The sequence below is a fragment of the Phasianus colchicus genome, chromosome 15 (genome assembly GCF_987193195.1).
Source record: "Phasianus colchicus chromosome 15, bPhaCol1.hap1.1, whole genome shotgun sequence".
Classification (NCBI taxonomy): domain Eukaryota; kingdom Metazoa; phylum Chordata; class Aves; order Galliformes; family Phasianidae; genus Phasianus; species Phasianus colchicus.
Window position 1 is genome coordinate 12,047,506 of NC_143450.1, and position 23,081 is coordinate 12,070,586.

At 42.1% G+C, this 23,081-nt stretch overlaps 1 protein-coding gene across 10 annotated transcripts in view; it reads right to left on the reverse strand.

The window, feature by feature from the left end:
• The window catches only part of SGCD (sarcoglycan delta), a 317,210-nt gene that overhangs the window by 53,871 nt on the left and 240,258 nt on the right, over positions 1 to 23,081 (reverse strand). For all 10 annotated transcript variants that reach the window (XM_090151014.1, XM_090151008.1, XM_090151009.1 and 7 more), the window contains one exon: positions 1,020 to 1,107. In XM_090151014.1, coding sequence (XP_090007140.1) covers positions 1,020 to 1,107 — 88 coding nt within the window. The remainder of the gene's footprint in view (positions 1 to 1,019; positions 1,108 to 23,081) is intronic.

The window sequence follows — 23,081 nt, forward strand, 5'->3', positions numbered from 1 at the left end:
CTCCACTTGTGAACCAAAGCTGTTCCAAGCTGTTCCAAGAAATGCTCTCAGTGACCAGGACATCACAACAGGCACATCACACTGACTGTGTCCTTCCAAATTCTCCTGAAAAGGAGGTGCTTAGGGGAACCACACTCCCTCTTGTAAGTATGTGCAGAACCAACAAACGAAACAAGTTCTGAACGTGAGAATCTGTGAGTTTGGGGTTGAATTCATTCCATTCCTCCAGGCAATTTTCATGCATGACACTTAAACCACTGCTTTCTGAAGTGGCATATTTAATTATTTAATACTGTGACTAGAAGCCAAACTGTTATTTAAGCAAACCAAGCAACTCAGCCTCATGCAGAAACAGCATGCATATGGATTACTGGCTTTGCCACACTGCAGTGCTTCTCCCAGTCCCTAGATAAATCTCAGTAAATAAATATCTATCCTATATCATATATACATATTAGTATTTTAAGCTCTTTCAACCCAAATTACACATGCATCCATTCAAAGGCAGCTGTGCACTGGGGACTTATGAAACACCCATTTATCCATCACATACTCTAATGCTTGGGAGAATCAGTGTTCTTCATCTGAAAGAGGCATAAAAAGCAATAAATTGCCCAGAGTCCAAACCCAGCCACAGTCAATCAGCAGCGTTCCCAACATCTTAGGTAAGCTAAAAGAGTCTCAGGAAAATCCTGCGCCTGCTAGGACAGAGATGTCAGCCTGCATATGTTCTTCTTGACCCCGGAGTTGTACAGCTAACCTTTCTGTCTCTGGATTGGCTTTCAAATGAAAACGATGGTCTGCTTCGTTATCAGACAGCACCAGCCAGCTGCCTCTCTCCAGCACTGCTTTCATGTCCCTACCTTTGTTTCTACAAAGCAGAACAAAGTTTCCATTTGTTCTTCACTAAGACACCTGGGCTCCCCTCAGGCGAGCTGTGTGAAGCCAGTGCAGCATCCCACAACACACCTGCTTTCATCTCTCTGTAACAACTCCATGCAGCCTTTCCCCCTCCTTACCTGTTACAAGGCGAGTGAGGACTTTTGTCTTCTCATTGAGGATGTTCACTGTAACGTTTCTGGCAGACTGGAAGTATAGTGGGTTGCCCTGGAACAAGACCACAAGAACAAGCACGTGAGATGGGGACAGCTGCATGGCTAGGGATGGGGTGAGGTGCAGGTTCAGCTGCTTGTGCCCTTGTGTCGGTCTGTGCCTGTCTCATCATTGCACAGTACTGATGTAACCCAGAATAGAAATGAACTTATCCAAATGTGGCAGCCAAGAGTGCCCAGAGACAGGCAAATTTCCTTTCCCACTGCTTTCCACACTGCACATAAGCATACTGGTGCAAGGGGAGTTTTCTGAGACTCCTTATATTTGCGTTCGTTCCTGATCATGGAATCATTAAGGTAAAAGACCTCTAAGACACTCTAGTCCAACTGTCCACCCACCAATATTGCTCACTAACCCATGTCCCTAAGCACAAATCTCCCTGCTTCTCCATGCTTCTGTTTATTGTCCAAGATAAAGCCACAGTCCACACTTCTGTCTGGCTAAGAAAACATCCCAAAGACTACCCGTGTTTTAGGGATAATCAGCTTTACTGCCAGTATGTGCCCCCAGCTTTCTATCTTAAGATTCAGCAGGTGATGCTGGATCTGATCTGAAGTTTGTGGTATTTTGGGAGGCTGATTACAGCAGTGCATTTCAGTCAAACCTGCAATATTGCACATAGCCTCAGATGACTCCAACACTATGTACATGCATGGACATGTGTTTTTGTGCCCAGAGAGCTCTGAATGAGAAAACCTTGCTAACATGCACAAAGTGCTTTCGGTCCCAGAGCAGTTTATGAGCCATCCAGCAATTAGAACCACAACCATGCAGACTGGGATGCTTCACACCAGACCCATCCCATCAGGTCTGGAGATAGAATCATAGAAACATTAAGGCTGGAAAAGATCACTAAGATCATCTCATCAAACATCAACTCATCCCCTGTGTGCCCACTAAATGCAACAAGACATGAAGCCTATCCCACTCCTCACTTGACCACACCGATTTCTGCCTACTTTTCACATTTATGCTTTAAATGCACCTCTGGGAAAGGAGCTAGAGCAGCTGTTAACTGGAGTCATACAGCTACCTGGCACCATCCGACTCGGGTATTTCTCCCACAGAGTGAAGCCAAAGGAAACCCACAGTGAAAACCATCTGGCTCCTTCTGTGTGCAAACACATCCAAGACACCTGGGAATCTGTGTTTCCTCCAGGCAGCCCCAGTCCTCACGGCTGGATTTTCAAGGGCTATTAGCCACCTAGGGCACTAACATGGGGTGAGTCCAACCTAAATCAGCCACAAGTCTAATGTGTGAGGTAGAAATTCACTGCCAGCAGTTCTTTCTAATGTCTAAAGCAAGCAGCTGAATAAACTCATTAATCAGCTAAGCCAGAGGATTAGTAGAGGGGGTGCAACAGCAAGAAAAACAGCAAGGAGAGGAAAATTCTATGCCTGTGCACTTCTTACACTGTGCTTTCTTCCCAGAGATTCAAAAAATCTTTCCATTAAGAATGAACACTGAGGACAGGGTGTGTAGGTCAGGCACGTTCTCCTTGCTTCTCAAATTTATAAGTATATAATTAATATTTGTATAGATGTTTTCTAAATCACAGCAAAAGAAGCAGGCTATTTGCATATGAAGCTTAATAGGAGCACAGGGATGAACTCTTTGGAATCATGCACCAGAGCTTCAGTTGCTGGGCAAAGAGTTCCCTGCAGCAGTAAATGAAGCTATAAAACTCACCCCAAACAATGCTACATGTGCACAAATACTCATGACAATTTCATCAAGGTCATCTGGTCCAACTCCCCTGCAATGAGCAGGGACAAATACAGCTAGCAATGACTGCTAAAGATTTTGCTCTTTTTTTTAATTCACTTTGGGTTCTTCTACCAAGCACCTGGGAATTAATGTTGATGACTATTATATGGTTAATGGCAGAGTTAAAAAAGATGGCTTCACTTGAAGACCTGCTTCCTCTCACCTTAATTCTCTGCAGCCCTGACCACAGAACCTAATTTGAACACCACCAGAAACAGCAGTTTACTGCTACGTTTTCATTTTACGTGTAGAGATGAAAGATATTTTAAAGACAGACAGCTACAACATACATAATCTGGAGTCACAGACGGGACTGTAATCATTACAAACACTTCTGTAGCACAGAAAGGTCGCGTTTTTGACTTGCACCATTTGACTTTTTTATGGAGTTAAGCAAGTAGATAAAGTGTTTTGAAAAGGCCAGGAAACCTCCTAGGCCAAATTACGGTAGGAAAAATCATTCAAATCCCAGGACTGGTTAACTTTAAAACTCTGCTACTGATCTGCATAACAACAGATTCACTACAGAAGCAGTGCAATATAAACCAAGTGTAGCAGAAAAAAGGCTGCCCCAAAGAAGGCTTACAAGCTGAGCTAAGAGCTGGTATCCATCTAAGGAAGACTTAAAATACATAACCAGAACCTGAAATGTTCATCCCAGCACAGTCACCTCATTCACTGTTTCAGAGCTCAGATTCGTGCAGCTTTTGAAAAAACGAAATTTCTCTAATGGAAGAGTTATGTTTTTATTGGTCTGCAGAGAAGGCCCATTTCAAGTACTTAATGCAATGCCTGCTCTCATTTCCATAATTCTTCTTCCATTAAGAAATGAAAATAGATGGAAAAAAAAAAGAAAACATTTCCTTTTGCTGAAAATTCTGAAGATTTAGTGTCCATCATCTTCTGTTTACAAAGGTAACAACATGACATATTTTACGTACTGAACTCTTAAAAATTTTCCAACTGCAAGCTTAGTAATGATGCCAGCTTCCCTCAATCACACACACAAAAATTAATAGACTAAAGCATTAATTCATTCTTAAAGTGGTTAGAAATCATAACTGAAAAAGGGAAACCTTTCAATTCTCTTAGAATTTCATGTTATCGTGGCATGAAGTTAAGCATTCTGGTGCACTTCAGCAAATGGAAATCTAGATCAATAAGGCATCATAGAATCATAAAATCATTAAGGTGGGAAAAGACTGCTAAGACCATCTAGTCCAACTGTCAACCCAACACCACCATGCTCACTACCCCATGGCCCTCTGTCCTTTACCCTGTAAAGGACCAACAAAACCACATTCTGACTTTTTGGGGTGTGCTCGGTATGTGTGTTGAAATCACAGACTTTACAGACCTAAAGTTAGACTATGAGCATGCAACAAATAGCCATGACTGTAATTATAACACTACAGCCAAGTACATACCACATATCTAAGTACAAACCACATACACAAGATATACCACATTTCTGAAGTATAGTGGGCAATAATCCAGGTCAGAATCTTTCTAGATAAATAATATCAAAGAAATCACACATATATTACTCTTGGACACGATGCAAAGAAAACTGAAATGAACTGAAAACTGAATGTAATGCTCTTTTGAGTTTATAAAAATAGAAAAAAGAATCTTCTTCTGTTTGTCTATCAGTTTATCTAAAAGTGGTTCCACTCAATTCTTCAGGAAAGCATATTTTTGATAAAATAAATCTAGTATTTCAGATCACACAACAATCCCACATATTTCCCTGCCTGCATGCTATCTGATGTACTGAGAAATCTCTTTTTCTGTCATTTGCTCTTCACTTCTATCACAAATACTATGCTGAGGTTTCCCTGCCCCTCTCTTAAACACTGCTCCCAGTCCAGGTGCTGGGATTAACATGCTCTTCATACTTGGATTTGGTCGTTGAAACTTTAATCTCCTTACAATGGCCATCTATGAACTTCACTGCTGTAGAGTTAGCAGAGCAATAGCTCATGTTCGAGTCATCCTGTGGCACTGCACTGAACCACAGTCTCTCATTTAACTGCCTGTGCAACTCGCAAATTGAATTAGCAGCCACTCCTTTCTGACACCTTTTTACACTGCAGGTTCTTTCAGTGCTCACTTGGATCATTCTGCTGGAGAAACAGAGCTACAGACATTGATGGGAATAAGATACATTATTTTCTTTCTTCAGGTTTTGTTATTTGCTTCTGACACGTTTCAAGCATTCTCCTTGCAAGATGCTGACCCTGCACTGGGTCACCATTCCATTCACAGAACCATACATTCATTAAGCTTGGAAAAGACCACTAAGATCATTAAGTCCAACCATCAACCCATTACCCATGCCCACTAACCATCTTCCATAATTTCTGGGCACAGGTAAGTCTGGGATCCTTTGAGGACTATTTCTCCATTTCCAGCCCACCACAAACCTATTGTTTACCTTTGCAGGAAATCTTACATAGCAAACACTCATCATTCTGCCTATTACATCAACACTTCTTCAATAGCAGACTCAATCATAACACAGATGTTTGTATACAGAAAAGAAGCAGCCACACCTATTACACAGATTAAAATGTTGAGCATACACTGCTGAATGAAGGATTTGAACAGTTCAAAAAAGATGTCAAAACAGTGTAGCTTGCTTACCCACTAAGCAGGGAGGTATTCTGTAAAACACAGAAGACTGCAAAGGGTATCAACTGATTGCTAGGCTAAACACATGGCAAACAAGCCCTAACAGCTCATTGGGTGTTTTTCTTTGGCTCATTTCTGGAAGAGATGCTAAAATTGCACAGATCAGAGACCAAAAGGAAAAAAAAGCACTTTGGCAACCCTCATTTGCAGCTGAAGCAATCCCAGCTAGTGCAGTCTTTAAGGAAATTCAATAACAGATGTTTTAGGGAATTATTCAAAATATGCGGAAATCTTTTTAAATTTTAACAGGCAATTTAAAAATAATGCATCACAATCAATGTCCTTCTATCTTGGGTGGTTAAAAGCAATAGCTTTGATTTGATCTTATGGATTCAAAGAGCCTGCACAGTAATTGCACATAAAGCTTGTGGAAATAATGAAAATGTTGAATTTCCCGCTGGCTTGAAAAACGTAATGAGAAAAAATAAAATATTAAAGCTTCATCCAAGTTGGAGAGGAACAGTCTGGAGATGCCATTCAGAGCTCCATTTTCTCAATGACGTACAGAAGAACCTTTCTGCTCTCTATGTAGTTGCACTGTCAGAGGGCAAAACCTCCTTTTCTGGAGACCAACCAGGCAGCCTGCAATGAGAGCAGAAGCAGCTGCTGAGAGCCACAAACAGCCCCTCCACTTCTCTGGACCCTTGAGTACTGTTTTAAAAAGCTGCTGATAATGTATTTGCAGTGGGTATAGCAGATGCATTCCTTTTATGATGTCCAAATAGCCCTACTATTACTGCTACATGTAATAACAGTACTAACAGAGCTAACAGCAGTGATACATACCCCTCTGGATTGTGTTTCCTTGGGTAGGGACAACACAGAGCCTCAAACAAGGAGAGGGGGTTGAGTCCTGAGGAGGAAAAAAACCCATTGATGCTGATGCAGCTTCTTCTTGTAGGCACTGAGTTAAACTACTTGCAAACATCTCTCCTGCACAAAACCTTGGATGAGCAGTGATTTAATCTGCTTCCAAACAGCGCATCCAAACTGACCAAATCAGTGTCATACAGTGGTGCTGCAGACATTAAATTTCCCCCCAAGAGCCTTGTTATTTTAAGACACTCAACAAATATTTGTATAATGCTTAATCTCTTCTCTTAAAAGATCATTGGGAAATCCTGACAGCAATTCCTTGTGAAGACTGGAATAGAAGAAATGGATTGGAGTAACCGAGATATAACTTGTAGCTTGTCTGGGATGAGCACACAAAAAGATAAACAGCTTCACCCAGAACTTATCTTCAATCAGATAAGGACACATTTGCTGGCAGATAGTATAAGTCTACCTTGCCCTCTGCTTTGGCTCTACTTGCTTTGTTACTGGACAGAAAGCAGCAAAGAATCATAAAATCACCGCATCGCTCAGGTTGGAAAAGACCACTAAGACCATGTAGTCCAATTGCTGACCCATCCCTACCACGTCCACTAATTGTGTCCCTCAGTGCCACATCTCCATGTTTCCTGAGAACCTCCAGTTACAGAGACCCCACCACTTCCCAGGGCAGCTTGTTCCTGCTAGAAATCTCCAGTTTTTGGTTCATTTCAAATCTCAATTCCCAGATGACTGTTGACACAGACAAGATTAAATTAGCATCACTGATCCACTTTTGTGTGTTCCAGTATGACTGCACATCTAATAGAGGAAAACACCATTGAAACTCTCACTGCAGGCCACTAAATGCAGCTTCCTAACCACAAGGTGCCCAGAACACTCTACGAGCACAGATCAAACAAAGCACTCATGGACCTGATCCCAAACATGCACTGCATTCCCCGAGTCCTGCTTTGGAGCATGCCTTGAAAAGCTCAGGTGGACCTCAAAAAATGGAGGGGTGAGGAAACAATGAGGTAAAGAAACTTCCCGAATTCCCAAGAGATGCTGCTGAGCAAGAACTGGCACCTCCATGTATCACAGCAAACCTCACCAGAACATCGTACAGACATTGCACACCTGAAAAACAGAGCACTAGGCAGCATCTGCCTTTGGCTGTGTCAACCAAGACAAGAAGACAGACTTGGGAGTATCCAGCAGGACCCTAAGGTTCCACTTAGCAGCAGCCCAGCTTTCATCCGCATCAACTGAGACCCTGCACTTCATGCCAAATTGCAAATCAGCCACCACTGTTTCTATTTAAGTTGCCATACAAAAGAAAACCAACAGATCCTCCTTCTCCTTCTGATAGAGCTCCTCACAATAAGAACAGGATTTGTCCAGGAGCCTTCTGGAGCAAAAATTTAAGTCACGTAGCTAAATCCCCAGGTGCTAGATTGAAAACATCCTTTAATATTATTTGAACATACTTTTTGTTGTTTAATCATCAAGTCTCTGCTGATCTTGACTTTGTCCTTCAAATGGCTGAGTAAAATGTTCATGTAACTAAATCCCTTCTTTTAGTAAAACTTCTGATTTGACAGTGTAAGCTTTTCATAACAGAATGAAAGCAAACTGTGGATGGAATTGATAACAAACAGATTAAAACGAAAGCTACAAAATGCCCCTGTACGTGTTATATTTCTTTCTAAAGACAATTCCTTTAAGGAAGGAGGCAATGGGTTCAGTGCAGAGGTAACAAAATGTGGTCTGTACCCTCTTGTTCCTAGAAATAAACTCTTTCTGCAAGTGTCACACACCCAAGTCATGTAGCCTGGATCAGTGACAGAGCTGACACAGCCTTGACCTGCAGCTGGCACTCAGGGACAGAGATCCAGAAAGTCATGGGCTGACTCAACATGCTGTATTCTAACCTCTGATATTTTTTTAAGTATTCAAATGCTTAAAGCAAAGTACTCAAGTCCCTGCTATGCAAACAAAGTACGGTCATGTTTGCAGAAAGATATACTGTGAAGCTCAGAAAAGTTAAGTAAAAACACTGTGTTCCCACCCAATGTGACACATTTTAACAGCACATGTACTACACATGTTAGAGTTTTATGTCCAGTACTACAAAGCCCCCTCTTTTATGGCACTTCTTGAAGTTTGTTTTAATGACAAAAGGAACAAAAGATAAATTTCCCACTGCTGCATTAAAGCAATTACATCTCTGACTCTTCTTTTAAAGTGCAAAGAAGGTCTGTGATGTGAGATCTAAACGACTAGATTCTGCTTTTGGATGGCTACCCAAAGGGTTTTACATCCTTCAAAGTGATTTATTTTTGGCAGTCCAGGGGTTCCTCTCTTTAGAAGAAATCCTTTAACAATCTCATGCAACAACAGTGCTTAGACTGCATGGCTTCTTCCTCAAGATGCTTAATCAGCTGCTGTGCAACTGAAAGTCATCTGAAAACTACATTGAACCATGTATGCTGACATTAAAAACAACACCAAAAAGATCCCTCAGGGATTACATCTGCATCAACTTCTTTGTCATCCTTTTTTTTTTTTTTTTTTTACTTTGCTGGCTCATAATATAGAGAAAAATGAAGACATGATGACAACAGACAGCCATACGCATAAAAATAAAATTCATCTGTGAGCATTGGAATTCTCTTCCGTGTCCATAGGGGTGGGAAATCTGGATTTGTAACATCTGAAGGCTGCTGCACTTCTACAAAACTTTGTGCATTGGCAAGGTCTTAGCTGAGCACTGCCTGCCTGGGCTGGGAGCTGAAAGAATTGGATACACTGCAGAAGTCCTCCAGCCCCATACAACAGCCGAAGAGAACAGAACAGATTATACAGTGACCAAACAATTCCGAAAATGCTTCAAGCATTTTATGTTATATTGGAGGGGATCAAAGGTGCTCAGAGGGTTAACTGCATTGCAGGGAAGCAGCTCTCCCTCATTCACACTAAGCAGGATGAGAGCAATTGTAATGCTCTGAAACAGGATAGCAGCACATTAATCAGCACTGGAAATTAGCTGGGCATTCATTACTGCAATTTATTTATATCTTTCTACAGAGAGACCTAACCACAGCGGCTGCTTGTATCAGATCAAGAGGGAGTTCATACCAACCCAATCCTGCACACAGGAGGTATGGTAGCAGCACGACTATGGCTCTGTGTTAACTTACAGCCTATTTCTGCCTCGGGCTGTCCTAGCTATGGTCAGACTCCAGTGGTGACAGATCTCCTGCTGATACACTGTATGCATGTACTGGGCAATAGGAGAGAGGGAGAGAACTGAAGAGAGCTCTGCTGAGATTTAAAATATTCTAAATCATCCAGCTCTATAGCTACCACAACGCTCGTAACTTTTACTCCAGACAAGCGTGCAGATCTCTGTTCATGTGTTTTCATTTTTATGGCCTTTCTGGTATGCCTGCTGCCTGCCTTAGACATCTTTTAAAACTACGGGTAAATCATACCTCTCCATGTATATATGCTTTTTAAAGGCAGTATTACAATTATACAGAACAAGTGGTTTCTGATTTATTTTCTCTTACTATCAGCATTACTTGGACCATAGCACAACTAGAAACCATCAGAACCTCAGACAGTCACTGAGCTGAATATATATATACATTTTCGGAGTACCTATTGTTACTGCAAAGAAAGGAATGATAATACTTTCCAAAAGCCCGATTCACTGGCACAGGTTGCCCGGAGAGGTGGGAGTGCTCCATCCCTGCAGACATCCAAGGTCAGGCTGGAGGGGCTCTGAGCACCTGGGGAAGCGGTGGGTGTCTCTGTTCAGTGCAGGGGGGCTGGAACAGATGGGTTTTAGTGGTTCCTTCCAACTCAAACGATTCTGTGATTCCTTTGAAATCAAACTTTCCTTTGTGTTGGGTCATGGATCACTTCTGGTATTAGATTATAGATGGCCACGCCAAATTATGTATGCACACACAACACAGAACACAGGCAAAATCCTCACAGAGGCCCCTGATGTTACCAAAATTCAGCTGCTGTTAATAAGAGTGGAATACACTTCCATCTGTCTGGACTGGGAAAAAGAATTCATGAGGCTCTGATTCATCTGCAGCCATATGCTGATATGCAGAAAATACTCATGGACATGTAGACATATGCGAGGTAGCCAGCAACAGAAATCAAATCAATCACAGATCACAGCATGCGATTTGCCTAATTATGAGTAGCACCTCACATTTTTTACCGACGCAAAAAACGCTTTGTGAACGAGCAGATGGCATTGCTATGGGATGGCACCGTCCTCCACATTTGCAGATGCAGAGCATTTACACAGCATGCTGAAAAAATGACACAACACAAGCTGCTTCCTGGGAAAAAAGATTCAAATTGAACAAGTGTCACCAAACAAAATACACGTATTTATTGATGTTCTGAACTTATCTGATCCAGCCTCTCTCCTCAAATCAAATACACACGCGCAGACCAGGGAGTGATGCTATCTACACATCATTAAAGTCTCTTAGATAGAACTGTCACGTGTGCTGTCTAGCATAGAAAAGCAGAGATGGAGACCAACTTGAGTCTAGTTCCAACCCGCAAACAATTTAAATCCACACAAGCAGAATCAATAGGAAGAAGCCCTGCAGAGAAAGCAATTACACTGCAAAAGCAACTATATTACAGCCCGGTTACGGCTGGAAGGCAGGATGCAGAAGGCCATCCTCGCTGCTGTGATTACCCAGTGGAGCTCTCTCCAACACATCTGGTCTGTGAAGCGACAAGGGTCAGCCCAGACACGTTCCTGCAATCAGAACATTTCTGCTTCTGGGCTGCTGTTACATTTATAGGGCTCTTCATGATGAGACCTGTCCTCCAGGTTTGCCATGTGCCAGGGGCAAACGTTGATCTGTGCATCGGGAAATAGGTTTGAAGGGCTCAGTGTGCTCTGCTTTTCAATAGCGTTGTGGGAGTACTAATCTCATTTCTTAGAACTGCAATTATTTATTAATTGGAGACCACGCACTTGCTACCTTACAGGACACAAAGAAAGATCATGTGACCATTCCCGGGGATAGAAAACTCAGGTTTCTATTCAAATTCTTGCTTTTATTTCTGGTTTGTCTGTTTTTCTTTTCCTCTCTTTTTGTTTCTTCCCTCCTCCCCCCCAAGCAGTTCCACACACACTCTGGTGTGACAAGCTTGAAGCAGCTACAAAATGATTGATGAAAAACATATTTTGGCCTTGTTGTGGGAATGCTTTCTGTACAAATACACTGAGTTAACTCTGTAGGGACATATGTGGGAAAGCAGGACACAAAGAATGGCTGGGCCCACGAGCGTGCCTCTGATAGAAAAGTAATTTCATCTGCTTTAATTATGATGCGGGGTTACTGCGTTGCATGCATATTTGCACAGGTTGGTTTTGAATTCCTTTTTTTCTCACCACTTTGTTTCTGAAATGACGGATACTTTGCTTTCAGAAGGATGTTCTGTCTCTCTGCATGACCAGACAGAGACATCCCTGCAGGAATAAACACCAGGGCCCAAAACACAACCTGCAGTGTGGTAACATCCATGTGTGAGTTGTTGTCAGACAGGAGGGAGAACTGCAAATTTCTGCCCCAGGAGAGGCAGAACATGGAGCAGGCAGGGCAGCTCTAGACTTGAAGAGAGAAAATGGCAGATGCAGCGAAGTAAATGACACGACATGGAACTGATATGGAGGGAAGATGCTAAATCCTGCTGGATGCTGCTTCACAGAACATGTGCATCTACAGAGATAACACGACAGCAGATGTCTGACCAGTGGGACACTGCATGAGCAGTAACGGGAAGCTCTGTGGTGAAATTTGACTGCATCTTGCAGCTGCCATTCAATAGATACTCTTGGGTATCAACTTCAAGGCTAAGAGAGCAGAAGAACCCACGGTATTGCTGATGAGCAAAAATACATCCCCAGCCAACAGCCCTGGGGGCCAGGGAGTGGTACTTCAGTAGAAGTCAGGCTCTCAGCAAGAGCAGCAGATGCTTTTTCCATGCCTGGAAGAAGACAAGAATGTTGTTTGGGGAAATGGCGAATAATGGCAAATGCAGCCAGAGAGATGAGGATGTGTGAAGGTAAAATAGAGCACAGGAGACACATGAAAGCCCAGACCCAGCATTACTCTTTGGGCAATCAGCAGGGTGGCTCAGTCCGACTGGTTGTTGCCACAGAAGACATCTGCCTCCTGATGTTTTTATTCCTGAAGTTCTTTCAAAACTCTGCAGGAGCAAAATGGATCAGTGAAGACATCCAGTCAGTGGCTCCCACCAGGAATAGGTGCAAGGAGGGTCCTGTCTGCCTGCTCCTCTTCCTCCTACTTGAACCAAGCTACGTTTCCCAGAATGCTGCATAATAGATAATGCTGCAGAGAAATAGAAAGCCTGCTGCCCTCTCAGCTGTGTACAACATCAAGGTTTATCATTTATAAATAACAGTTGGGCTCTGAAGGAAACACACGCATAGCAGAAGTCACTTTACAGCAGCAGCTGGGGATTTCAGGAATGCAGCAGCATTGCAGATCCAATACTTATTATATGGTCTTTATGTAAATAGTGAAGGATGTCCTCCTAAAACCTGGAAGGGATAGGCTCTGAACATTGAGCCATAGGAAGCAGAAGAGGAAATGTGTTTAGGTTCATCCCAGTAATGACAGCTGTGTCTCTCTGGAAACCAAGTCACCAAACAACCTAAGGTTGATCACTTAATCTTGACCTCTAACAGCAATCTGTATGCATTTTGATTATGGGTTATTTGGCCATTCCCTGCGTGCCTTCACCTGTGTGAACAACACATCAGCTTATTTGCTTCAAGGAAAATATCAGTTGTTCTAAGGCAATGAGCAGCTATATCTACTTTGTACTTCTAAACTGCAAAATATACCTAGAAAAGTAAAAAAAATTAAGAAAAATTTTTTCTTGCTCTTCGAGATGAGCCCAATCATAAGAAAAACAACAGATTTTTTGGCTAAAGAACTGTAAAGCTTGCTGGACAAGCAAGCCTCATTCTGTTGGAAAAATGGCATCGTTTCTCCCTGAGTCAACCTGATTGTAATTTTATTTGTTTCTCCACTTTTAAATATTGATGTCTTACAAAGCTGCTCATTAGAAAACACATCTTACTCTTCAGCTGTACTGCCTTGGGCTACAGTCCTGTCAGGTCTCATCCAAGAGGAAGGCTCAGCTTGTATTAGTTCTTGGAAAAGACTTCCCAGCACTGTGAAGAGTGATATGGATGATTTGGTGAACAGCATGCTTCCCTCTAAAGCAGTCACCACCCATTCATGGTGTCATGGGCACTTTTCTGGCAGCTGCTGTTGGTTTCTCAGCACAGAAGCAGAACTCGTGCATTAACTGCCTTTTTTCCCTAAATGCCCCATGACAAATTCATCCCTTGCCTAAGTCAAGGGAAAGAGTGGAAAGGTATCATGTTTTGCTCTGCAAGAAAATGAACTAGAAACACCGTATCAGGCTGTAGTAGGAAAGAAGAGCCTAAGTCATAAAAGCTATTTCCTTTGCATTGTTGTGGACTACTGATGAAGAATATAGAAAAGTGTCCAATATTGACACTACACAAATCCTGGCATACATTTACTCATCACTTTCATGAACAGAGACTTACAAATCCAATTTTGCATTGCATCACTTGGAATAAACTTTAAATAAAACCTTCCCTTATAGACCATAACAAAGAACTTTCCAAAGGAGGACATCTTCATCCTTAAGTTACTGAAGTTTCCATGCCAGCATCTCAGCATCTTGAAGGGAAATGCTGCTGTATTCCATTCATTCCCTTCCCTTGCTCAGCTTCCCTTGCTAGTATGCTAGTTGCTCTCATAGCTCCAGCAGAGAAACAAATGCAAAGCTGCATGACACCTCACCTCCAATTACACTGTTTAACCATATCAGAAATATCTGCCAGCTCTCACACTTGAGGCATGTGATCCATTAAAATGAACGTGCACATGGAGACAGGGCTCATCACACAACTCCTGTAGGAGCACGTGAGCAAGCCACTTCATTCACCCTCATCCCTATCGCCTGTCCCACTCTACCTATTGGCAGCACAAAGCCCTTTGGGAGGGGCTGCCTTTCTGTTTGCACAGCGTCAGGCAGAATGGACTCCCACCAGTGGCTTCACTGCCACATACATGCAGAATCTGTAGAAATCACAGGGCATGATCCAGGAAAAAACCTTTCTGCATGTGAATAGCCACACCAGCATCAATAAAGTAATCAATATCTATAAAGAGTGCATATAATTAAATATCTGGTTAGACTGAAGATCAAATCAAGAATTCAATGACGTACCAGAATGCCTGTCTCTGTGACTAGATATAAAGCCTCTTTTATCACATATGTATTAGCATCCTGCACCCCAACGGTGTGCCACTAACACCAGCATGGGATTGTCCCTTGCAGAAAGACGTTGGTTCAGGGGAGCAGGCGGGCAGGCACAGCCCCAGACAAATAAAGATTGAAAATAGAGATGTTCCAACCAGGAAGATGTTAGCAGCCAAAGAAATCTCACTTTTACTTTCAAAAGATACAATTCAGTTTTCCCAAGAGCCTCAACCAATTTGTCCTAAAAGAACAGGAGCAAATTCAGCGTTGTTCTTGTTTTACCCTGAGCTCCTTCTCCAAATCCAACATCTGTCATCTAGAAGCAGAATAATCAGAGAAACTCTTATTACCAGCAAAGGAGCTGGTAAACGAAACCTGGAAGGTCTGATTTTTGCTTCCTGTTGCAAATCAAAGAGCAGCCAACTGAACTGTCTGTAAAACCTGTTGTGTGTGCCTGCACTTGCTAACGACAGCACAGCTTGTCTTGTCAAGTAACACTTGCCTTATGAAATACATAACTTTGCTTCTGAAATAGTTCTGACAGCAGAAGATTTGCAGAAGTGTTTGCTGTCCTGTGGTAAGAGGACATGAATCTCTGCTATTGAGGGTTCCTAGAAACATCAGAAAACATCTCACTGTTTCTTTACAATTGGATCTCACTATTTGCCTTTTAGCGCTTCCTGAATCATTCTGTCTCTATCTTCTATCTATGCTGTATGAAGTTTTATTCCTTTTTGACTTTTCAGTATTAAGAAGTTGTTTATATACTTCGGGATTTTCAAAGCAGCCAGGATCCTGACTGTCAGCAGCGATGTCTAGACACTGGAAATCCTTACACTCAAAGCTTTTGCCCATGAGAGAGAGAAATGCAGCAGTACGTAACTGCACCCCTTCCCCTGAGCAATTTCAGGTGCTTTGGAAAGCTTACTTCCTTCTCCACCTATTGCTGGTTAAGATGAAATTTGTATCATGTTTTGGATTGAAAATTCAAGGCTACTGTACAAATGCCTCCAATCCCATGGGTTGGCTCAGGTTGCTTGTAGTCAAATACCAGCGTAGCTTCTCCATTAACAGTAATGTCTGTTCAGTAAGAACAGGAGGCAACAAAACACCAGATCAGTAGGGGAGACCGATGTATTTCACGTTCAACCCCAATCTTTTTTTTTTTTTTTTAATTTATTTAATATTAAACACAGAAAAATAAGGATGGTGTACAGCTCCTACAGGTATGCATGCCTGTAGGAATAATGAAACTCCATAATAAATGGCTAATTAAGAAAAATGAGCTTCATACAACCTTCCAAGCTCATTCACAGCGGTAGCACACAAGTTGGAGGTGCTGAACCTAAGCTGGAATAATAGATGCCGAAACTGTTGTGCATGTTGGAGGACAGGAAGAAACTGCCTGCCAAATTCATTCAGCTCAGCCATTTTTTCTTTCAACTTTAAAATCAATAAGTCCATGTCTTTTCCTTTTCCTTGTGGAGGAATAAACTAAATCAAATGCTCATTCCCCCCTAGGTTCTAGCGCCTGCACTCTTGTCTCAAGGATCACGACTCAGCTAAAAACACAGCATTAGCTGATTTGCAATATTTCTGTGGGTATACAGCCCTAACACAACTCAGTCCTGCTGTCAAACTCTTCAGAGCTGAAATGCTCTGGGATCGTGGTAAAAATGCAATGCAAAAGCTCTGAGAGCACAGAGCATCCAGCCTTAACCTCGCAGCTCACTTTGAGCTGTGGTGCACATCGCTTGTTTTTATGACCACTGAGTTCAGCTGCAAATGTCTGAAATGAAAAGGGGAAAGGAATCAGATCAGAACAGCAAAACAAACACGATCTGAAATCTCCCCACATTTGATACAACCAACTCAAGCGGAGAAATTTCACCTATCGAAGGAAAAAAAAGTCACTCAAACTCAGAGATTATTCGGGAAATTCTCACTCTCTGTGTTTGGCTTCGGGGCTCCAACAACTGCATGGCCCAAACTGCCCACCTAGGAGACAAAAACCACAGACTGCAAGTGCTTATCCTGTCTGTGAGCACAGATACTTCTGCAAGTAGCATCTGTGCTTCTAGACACAAAATCCCCGCTGAAGTTAGGACCAGAAGGTACAAAAGCACTGTGCCCATGGTTAGTTTAGAGGTATGCCCATGGTGAAAATAGAGACAAAAGCCAAGGTAGGTAGCCCACTTGGCACAGCTGATTGACTTTAATAGGTGTTGATTACACTGCTCATATTGCATGAAATTAAAAAGCTTACAAATGTTATGAGCCATTACCCTTCCATTTAAAAGAGCTTATGACACGTTAGAAACATTTAATGAAATCCTTTTCAAAATGCCACGGGCAGCCTCCATGAGATCTCTGCTTTGAAACAGAAGTTGTAGAGCTACTTCAAAAACTTAGTTTACTTCAGAGCTTCCCCTCTCTTTCTTCTGTGGGCTACTCAAAGACATTTGGCAGCCGGCGGGATGCTCAGCTGCACGTTGTGCTCTCAGTGTGCAGCACAGAACAGCAGCTCGTTAGACAAACGACGGGAAACACACAAAGCAAGACGTAATTCTGGTGTGATTGGAAGTACTCCTTCTGCCAGCCTGCAAAATTTCCTTCTAAATTCAAAGCTAAGAAACTTCTGGCCAATATTACTGTGAAGCTAGGGAAATGTTTTCACAGTTGCTGTAAAATTTGCTTAAACTTCCACCTTTTTAGCACACTGAAAATATCACAGTAACTGCCCCCAGAGCTCTGGGGCAACCAAAGTTCAACCTGAAGTAGGATCTCTGGATTTTATTGCTTGAGAATGAAATTTATTAAGAGGAAAGCATATCAGGTTTATAAATCCCACTGGATGCTCGCAGCCTACTGCCATACAGAGTCAAACCTGCTTCAGGTGGTGATGGCAACAGTGCATCAGGTGAGGGTGCTTCTGCCAAAGTGATGCCTTTTCTAACTTGCTCAGCTGCTCCTGTTTATTTTTACTGCTTTGGCCCTGAAAGAAGAACCCTCCCTTGCTCCTGCTGACAGGACAAGAGGGAATGGCCTCACGTTGCACAAGAGGAGGTTGAGGTTGGATGTTAGGAAACATTTCTTCTCAGAAAGAGCAGTGATGCAGTGGCACAAGCTGCCCAGGGAGGTGGTGATGCCCAGGGAGGTGGTGAGGTCACTGTCCCTGGAGGTGTTCGAGAAATGTGGAGATATGGCACTGAGGGATGTGGTTCAGTGGGAATGATGGGGGTGGTGGGACTTGGTGATCCGAGAGGTCTTCTCCAACCTTAATGAATCTAAACTTCTGTGGATGGGCAAGCAAGATTCAGGCTTGAGTCTTGAACAAAGGCATTTGTTCCCAAATCATACTGGCACACGTTCTAACAACAAGGTATTTGGAGCATTGCCACGGGGAATAAACAGGGAGAATAAGGGGTGCCCAGGCAGGGTCGTATAGCTTCCTTTTGTTGGCTGCGCCATCATTTGCAGCATCATCTTTTTTTTTTTAACTACCAAGGCTTTAAAAAAATGTTTTAGCATCCGCTGCCAAAAATCAACTGAGAGAAACAGAAAGCTTTGAAGATGTAATTAAAGGAAGCATGCCGCTTCAGAAGCTGACATCGGATAGTGTGAGTTTTGCCTACCTGAAACGGTGCCACCATCCCTAAAGCCACAAGAGCAACTGAACTGTCCCTGGGACCATCATCCCCATGGGCTCATTCTATCATCACGTGCATGAGACTGTTCTCATCTCTGAAAGGTTGGTCGCTGAGGGAATAGCAAACACCAGGATGGATGATGCCAGGGATGCAGTGTGCAGGGGCTGCTAAGTGATAGCCACACAGTGAGACAAACTTCATTTCCACCCTGTGATGGTTTCAGTGAGTGCACTGAAATCCTTAAGCACTCTGCTGGACCAAATCATCAGGAACTAATTCAATACCCTCTTATTTTCCATAAACTCTGGCAAAGGAGAAGAAACGGCATGCTTCTATCCCCTTCCTCAAAAAATAGCAACCTTCTTTCATGCTATCTACCTGAGCCTTTGCAGAAAGCAAGATTTCTACCACACAGTTTGATCTTCTTACAGGGCTGCAATTATCTTGCCATCTGCACTGCCTCACCTCATGGGTGAATGTTGCTTTTTAATCCAAATTAGTATGTTGCACTGTATATAAATATGTACTTCTGGCTGTGAGGCAGGTATACCCCCAGAGAGGGCACATGTCATTGTAAAGCCCAAATACATGGTTTATTGTTTTTTTGTGCATATTTTTAGCTTTGGGGCAGGTAGACCTGCAGAGCAAATAATACAGAAAAAATACCTGCATTACAGAGCTGCTTCCGTGCTTTAAATTTATACCACTCTTCTTCCAGATTTGAATGTAGTGAGACAAGTGCATTGGCAAAATAATTATTTATCAGCCTTAAAAGCTTCCTTCAAAATTTCTATCATTCAAATACTGGCTGGGGAAAATGAAAAGCACAGACAAGCATATTTGATGTACTCACCAGTCTAGCTTTTATGCTGATGAGAACTTACTAAACACCAGTAAAGGGAATAGCAGTTATCAGCCCTAATTCACAACTGTGAAATTTTTAGGCCAAGCAGATGCCCTTGCAGAATCCCAGCCAAGAGCTGTGACAGGCCGGACCTCTCACTGCTGGCACCAGATATTTCCTTTGGCTTCAGATGCTACATGCAAGCACTCAGTTCTCAGAGACGTGATCCCAAGGTGTGACCCACAGTGAGCGTGCCTGGGACTTCTGGCATCACCCAAAGAAAAGAAGACATCAGTAGGCACTGTACTTTGCCCCAGGCTAAGAAAACTGAAGCCTGGGTGTAAATGTTTGCAAACTGAAGTTTATTTTTCCTATTGGTGCACTCGGAATGAACACTGAAAGGACCAAAGTGCCTAATTCTATCATAGCAATGCCCTTCTCAGACTCCTAAAGCTGAGATTGTCAACTTATTGGTTGTCACAGAGTTTCTGAGGAAGTAATTTGCTTGATTTTACAGTATAATCTCAGCATATGACTTTATGTCTGTTGTTACCGGAATGCAAAACACACACAGCCTGCTCTCTGTCTCGCCCCTTATAAATTACTCACAGACCTGAAAGTCCTCAAAGTGGCAAGCTTCAAACAACACAATTGCTCTAAAAAAAGCTAAATCTCCACTTCAAGGAGTCTGCTCATTAGCAGCTCTTCTAACAGAGGCAGGAAAATTTCCATGTTGAGAGTTCAATTCAGACGAAGGCAATGAAGACTGCAGACCACCAAACTGTTGACATTGCTTTCCAGCACATAAAATTAACAATTTGTGCTGCTACGTGCAACTTTCAGTCAAAGTTTGTCTGATTTATAAGCAAGCAGATGGTTCACACGATAGTCCACAATAAATTACAACAGTTAGAAAGACAGCTACATTTTGAGATTGACAGTGCAGCTGAGCTACAGATGGGTTTATAGATGACCTGTCCAATTTTTCATAATCTCCATAATTTATGTGCTAGTAAAGAAATGTGAGGATTCCTAATGCACCTTCTTGACTAAGTACAAATCACTTTTATTTACACAGGCAATACTTCATGGTCCAGTTAACTTCCTAATTAAAGACAGCAAGATGCTCATGTTCCATGCAAGTGGCATGGAAAACACCGTTTAGTTTGCAATATGTTCAGCTGGGAGTTTAAGATGCTCTGATCGCTCCAGGAGAAATGAATGCATCTATCTCATTTCTCTAAAACAAGACTATAAGGGTGCAAACACAGCTACCACCACTTGCTATTCATCACTCTCCAGATAAAACTGAGGCTCATGCAATAACAAGGTTACATTTATTTGCAGTCTCTCACATTTACAAATGGGTCCTAATCCAGGAAGAATTACAAACCAAGTGTTACTGAGCCAGGGCACGGGAAACAACAGGAGCAGAGACTCTTCCTACATTAAGAAAGAAGTATTTGGGGGTCATTCTTGAATAGGTAAGGGAAAAGGTGAGTGAGCCTGGAAGGTCACTGCTGAGACAGGAGGTGGTGGTGATGCAGCAGGAAATGCTGGAAGCAGCTTTTAGAAGTCAGTTCAGGTTTGTGGTTTTATTGGCTGTATCTCTCACATGGGGCTGAATGACTTCAGCACAATCTTCTGCTAATATCTTTGAAGGGTAGGCCAAAAGCATACCTCTGTTAGTACCATAAATTGCATGCCACAGTCCCACAAATTCATTCTTCCTGGTTGTACTTTCATTTGTAATGTGTTATCTTCCAAAAAGGAGTGCAGCTAAAAGCAACCACGTACCCCAGAAGGGGATCAAGGGGGACAGCACCTACTGCACAAATCACAGAAAGCAGAGGTTCCCAAATAGCCACAGTCTTTTGGGATGATACTTCAGGGCTTTTCTTCCTGCCTAAACCTCAGTCTTCCCTTCCTGCTAAATTAATTTGAAAAAGAAATCCATTTGAAGTGGAAAGCCAAAACTATCTTTAAGCCTGAATGCCCAGCTCCCTGGAGAGCATCCCTGGGACTTAGAAATGCAGGAGAGGCACCAGTGACAAATTCAGGCTCTTACCAACATGAGTCACAAAGCATGACTCCTTCCTGCACTTCCATGCAGCACCATGGTGCTCACTGGGCCCCTCCATCTACTGCACAGAACAATAATCAGAATAATTATTCTGATAATTATTCAAAATAAGCAGTGTCCAAAAGCCTTTTGAGCTTTAAATAAAATCATAATCTATTACTGTGCATAACTCTTAGGTTGTTCAAGCACACAGAAAACACTGCATGTCAGCTTATTTCTTGGATATTCTTTACTGTGATTTGTAATATTGTTTCTCTTCCACTGTGCACGTTTAAAGCCACGTTATGCATTTCCTAAAACCCAGGGAAGATTACTATGGAATTAGAATGGATATTCATCTGTATCAATGCTGAGTTTGGCACTTACTTTAGCAGTACTCATCAAGCTGAGGAACTGCTTTAATGCTTCCTTCCAACAGAATAATGGCTCACACTAATACGCTTTAAACAAATATTGCTTCAGGTAATCAATAATGTTTTTAAATAATCTGTAAGCGTCATTCTTTGAATGCAGCCCTTTGATTTGCTTACAAGAGGCCAAGTTCACACACAGCACAACAAAGCCTAAGTTGATTGAAATCAACAGGATTGTTCCTGTGATTCCCAGTTCATTAATAATTCCAGCATTACTATGAGCAACCTGAAATTCAGCACAGGCCTCTCCAGTTTAACTCTGCTAAGAAGCCAGAAACTACACACGTGGTTTATGCAAGTAAATAGTTAACACAGCCTTCAGGATTCATCGACCGAAGTGAGCAGAGAGGCTCTGACTTGCTTGGCTGTAGATCAGCTCTTCCTGGCTTTCCTGCCCAACTGCAAAAAGAAGACTAATCCTGGAGGATGGATAAAGCAAGGAGCACACACAGAGGTCTTACCTTATGTTTTCTATTTCTTGCATTCATTAAGCTGTCAGTGGTGAGGAAACTTGTTTCATTATCTCAAGAAGGAGACACCTTCTGTCCCCCCACCTTATTAAAATGTAAATCAGTATAATGGTACATTTAAACAGTAAACTCCCTGTAGCAAGAAAGGGTTCTTAGTTCTTTCAGTAATCAAGTACTATTTTCAGCAATCTAACTGAAGGAAAAGAAATGTATGTAGTAATTCTTCAGTCTATTTACCAGACTAAGTGCTGCACGTTTTCCACACACTTTACACTACAAAATGTATGACACATAAGGTTTTATGGTTCTCTTTTAATTCAGGAATGAAAACATTTATAGATATGAACATTTTCTCATTAACTTTTCTTCCTAAATGATTATGCTTGTTGAAATCAATTCCTAGCCATCTTACAGAGGTTACAACCTTCAATAATTAAATCGGATATTGTATTGGATGTTACGTTGATTATGCTACAAATTCCAATTTCTACAAGACCACTGAAATGCTGAGATAAAAGGCTGTTAACTTTATTTAATTAGCTATCTGCCATTGTTATCAGAATGGAAGGTTGGTATCTGACTCAACACTTCAGATCAGGAAACAAGCTAGATGACATCTTCTTACAAGGATTCTGGAATGGATATGTAATCTTTTCAGTTATTTTACAGCTACTCAGGACAAACAGGATTGCATTAAAAACAAGAAAAGGCATTGACAGTCAGTGAAATGCTACCATGAAAATGCTATTTCAATCACACTTGGATTCTACCTCATTTTCAGTTGTTAACATCCTTGCCACTTTTGTCAAGCAGTCTCACCGAGCAGTGCTGAATTTTAAGCACACATA